Source organism: Oncorhynchus masou, unplaced genomic scaffold (assembly GCF_036934945.1).
Source record: "Oncorhynchus masou masou isolate Uvic2021 unplaced genomic scaffold, UVic_Omas_1.1 unplaced_scaffold_1593, whole genome shotgun sequence".
Classification (NCBI taxonomy): Eukaryota; Metazoa; Chordata; class Actinopteri; order Salmoniformes; family Salmonidae; genus Oncorhynchus; species Oncorhynchus masou.
In genome coordinates this window covers 32,501-37,500 of record NW_027006010.1, presented here as the reverse complement: position 1 = coordinate 37,500, position 5,000 = coordinate 32,501, and the positions used below count along the sequence as shown (strand labels likewise).

At 41.8% G+C, this 5,000-nt stretch overlaps 1 protein-coding gene across 1 annotated transcript in view; it reads left to right on the top strand.

The window, feature by feature from the left end:
• The window catches only part of LOC135531456 (kinesin-like protein KIF13A), a 92,052-nt gene that overhangs the window by 73,245 nt on the left and 13,807 nt on the right, over positions 1-5,000 (top strand). Inside the window, 4 exon segments of the mRNA XM_064959494.1 lie at positions 1-22; positions 1,757-1,849; positions 3,745-3,897; positions 4,350-4,427. The exon segment at positions 1-22 is cut by the window's left edge and continues 155 nt beyond it. Coding sequence (XP_064815566.1) covers positions 1-22; positions 1,757-1,849; positions 3,745-3,897; positions 4,350-4,427 — 346 coding nt within the window.

Below are 5,000 nucleotides of genomic sequence, written 5' to 3'. Positions count from 1 at the left end.
TGTCAACATCTACAACAAACAGGTCTGCACTGGACACACACACACACACACACACACACACACACACACACACACACACACACACACACACACACACACAGGTCTGCACTGCCTGGACTGGACACACACACACACTCATCTGTCAGCATCTACAACAAACAGGTTGTCAGGACCCGGTTACGAACCCGGGTCTCCGGAGTGAGAAACAGTCACTTAACCAACTGAGCCACAAATAGTCAGCAGAACCCGGAAGATGAGGCAGACACAGCAGTACTTGAGACGGTGTATTTAATAAAGTAAAAAGTGAAGTCCTTCAGGAAAACATGTAACTCCACAAGCTCAAAAGGAATTCCACAAGAACAAGGTAATCCACAAGGTAATCCTCCAAGACAAAAAGGTAAATCCACAAGGTGGTAGGTATAGCACAAAAAGCCTCAAAAGATACTCAAAAATAAATAAACAAGAACAAAAAACAGAATTCCACAAGAGCGTCCACCGGGATCAACAAGAGCACACAGAACACTAGGGCTGGGTGCTAACATACAAACACAGAGCAAAGAACTGAGGGAAACAAAGGGTTTAAATACAATCAGGGGAAACGAGGCACAGGTGCAAATAATAATGGGGATCAAGGGAAAGCAAAAGGTCAAAAAGCACAATGGGGGCATCTAGTGACCAAAAACCGGAACAACCCTGGCCAAATCCTGACACAGGTCTGCACTGCCTGGACTGGACACACACACACACACACACACACACACACACACACACACACACACACACACACACACACACACACACACACACACACACACACACTCATCTGTCAACATCTACAACAAACAGGTCTGCACTGCCTGGACTGGAGACACACACATACACACACACACACACACACACACAGAGACAGACAGACTGACTGACTGACTGACTGACTCTCAAACACACAGACTGACTGACTGACTCTCACACACACAGACTGACTGACTGACTCTCACACACACAGACTGACTGACTGACTCTCACACACACACAGACTGACTGACTGACACTCACACACACACAGACTGACTGACTGACACTCACACACACACTGACTGACTGACTCTCACACACACAGACTGACTGACTGACTCTCACACACACAGACTGACTGAACGACTGACTGACACACACACAGACTGACTGACTGACTCTCACACACACAGACTGACTGACTGACTCTCACACACACAGACTGACTGACTGACTGACACACACACAGACTGACTGACACTCACACACACAGACTGACTGACACTCACACACACAGACTGACTGACTGACTCTCACACACACACACAGACTGACTGACACTCACACACACAGACTGACTGACTGACACTCACACACAGACTGACTGACTGACTGACTCTCACACACACACACAGACTAACTGACACTCACACACACAGACTGACTGACTGACTCTCACACACACACACAGACTGACTGACACTCACACACACAGACTGACTGACTGACACTCACACACAGACTGACTGACTGACTCTCACACACACAGACTGACTGACTGACTCTCACACACACACACAGACTGACTGACTGACTGACACACACACAGACTGACTGACTCTCACACACACACAGACTGACTGACTGACACACACACAGACTGACTGACTGACTCTCACACACACAGACTGACTGACTGACTCTCAGTACTGATCCACCATGTTGTTTTTCTCTGCCGTAGAGCTTCACCCAGAGTCTGAAGAGAAGGATGTCCTTGAAGAACACACTGTACTCCTGTGGAGTCACCTATGAGATTCTGTCAAATATACCAAAGGTAAACAGCTTCCCTGTTCCTGTGTGATGTCAGTGTCACTGTGTCACATATAGTATACCAACAATAACTAGTCGGAACCATCTGCAGGGGACTAGTATCCAAATAAAGGTTGGTATCCAGAGATAATGGTACAATAAAAGTATTGTTCATTCATTTTCTTAAGGACTGAGGGAGTCCCCCTTCTCACATGTTTTAGGTTTATTTAACTGGACAGGTTGTATTTTATATCAAATCAACGGTAATGTGTCACATGCTTGGTAGACAACAGGTGTAGACTAACGTTGAGAATGCTTCCTTACGGGTCCTTTTCCAACAATGCAGTTAAAGATCAAATAAAACATTGTGACAGTGAATAACAAATAAAAATAACATGTACAAATAACATGGCTATCTATATACAGGAAGTAGAAAATAACATGACTATCTATATACAGGAAGTAGAAAATAACATGGCTATCTATATACAGGAAGTAGAAAATAACATGGCTATCTATATACAGGAAGTAGAAAATAACATGGCTATCTATATACAGGAAGTAGAAAATAACATGGCTATCTATATACAGGAAGTAGAAAATAACATGGCTATCTATATACAGGAAGTAGAAAATAACATGACTATCTATATACAGGAAGTAGAAAATAACATGGCTATCTATATACAGGAAGTAGAAAATAACATGGCTATCTATATACAGGAAGTAGAAAATAACATGGCTATCTATATACCGGAAGTAGAAAATAACATGGCTATCTATATACAGGAAGTAGAAAATAACATGGCTATCTATATACAGGAAGTAGAAAATAACATGGCTATCTATATACAGGAAGTAGAAAATAACATGGCTATCTATATACAGGAAGTAGAAAATAACATGGCTATCTATATACAGGAAGTAGAAAATAACATGGCTATCTATATACAGGAAGTAGAAAATAACATGGCTATATACAGGAAGTAGACAATAACATGGCTATCTATATACAGGAAGTAGAAAATAACATGGCTATCTATATACAGGAAGTAGAAATAACATGGCTATATACAGGAAGTAGAAAATAACATGGCTATCTATATACAGGGAGTAGAAATAACATGGCTATCTATATACAGGAAGTAGAAAATAACATGGCTATCTATATACAGGAAGTAGAAAATAACATGGCTATATACAGGAAGTAGACAATAACATGGCTATCTATATACAGGAAGTAGAAAATAACATGGCTATCTATATACAGGAAGTAGAAAATAACATGGCTATATACTGTAAGTAGAAAATAACATGGCTATCTATATACAAGGAGTAGAAATAACATGGCTATATACAGGAAGTAGAAAATAACATGGCTATATACAGGAAGTAGAAAATAACATGGCTATATACAGGAAGTAGAAAATAACATGGCTATATATATATACAGGAAGTAGAAAATAACATGGCTATCTATATACAGGGAGTAGAAATAACATGGCTATATACAGGAAGTAGAAAATAACATGGCTATCTATATACAGGGAGTAGAAATAACATGGCTATCTATATACAGGAAGTAGAAAATAACATGGCTATATATATACAGGAAGTAGAAAATAACATGGCTATCTATATACAGGGAGTAGAAATAACATGGCTATATACAGGAAGTAGAAAATAACATGGCTATCTATATACAGGGAGTAGAAATAACATGGCTATCTATATACAGGGAGTAGAAAATAACATGGCTATATACAGGGAGTAGAAAATAACATGGCTATCTATATACAGGAAGTAGAAAATAACATGGCTATCTATTTGCAGGGAGTAGAAAATAACATTGTCATATAATAATGTTGTTGTATTGTAATATGATAATGTTGTGTTGTGATGTAATAATGGCATGTCCAGGCCTCTGAGGAGCCTGAGGAGAGAGAGACTCTGGCCCTGATGGCAGCGAGGGGAGACGGTGAGGAGAGTCAGGGTGGACAGACCTACATAGAGCAATACACCAGAGGACTTCTGGAGGTGGAGAATATACTGAGCCTGGAGAGACTCAGACAGGTACCTCTCACACACACATTTCACACACACTTCACACACACAGAATTCACACACTACACAAACACACACACTTCACACACATTTCACACACACACTTCACACACACAGAATTCACACACTACACAAACACACACACACTTCACACACATTTCACACACACTTCACACAAACACAATTCACACACTACACAAACACACACACTTCACACACATTTCACACACACTTCACACACACACAATTAACACACTACACAAACACACACACACACACACTTCATGCTGTTGAATCGTACTGCCTCTTGCTGTTACACATGGTAAATTATGTTATTTTTGTCCATGAGTTTAGATGTGTGTGAATCCTGTGTGGTTTGTGTAACAGAGGTATCTAGATGGATCACTGCCAACCACATTTCTCTCTGGGGACAATAAAGTTTGTTTGATTGATGTCATCAGGCGGTGACGGTGAAGGAAGCTCTGTCTGTTAAAGGGAGAAACATCAGAAGGAGCTTCAGTACCCCCAACGTACAGCATGTAAGATACACACACACACACACACACACACACACACACACACACCAGCACCCCCAACGTACAGCATGTAAGATACACACACACACACACACACACCAGCACCCCCAACGTACAGCATGTAAGATACACACACACACACACACACACACACACACACACCAGCACCCCCAACGTACAGCATGTAAGATACACACACACACACACACACACACCAGCACCCCCAACGTACAGCATGTAAGATACACACACACACACACACACACACACCAGCACCCCCAACGTACAGCATGTAAGATACACACACACACACACACACACACCAGCACCCCCAACGTACAGCATGTAAGATACACACACACACACACACACACACCAGCACCCCCAACGTACAGCATGTAAGATACACACACACACACACACCAGCACCCCCAACGTACAGCATGTAAGATACACACACACACACACACACACACACACCAGCACCCCCAACGTACAGCATGTAAGATACACACACACACACACACACACACACACCAGCACCCCCAACGTACAGCATGTAAGATACACACACAC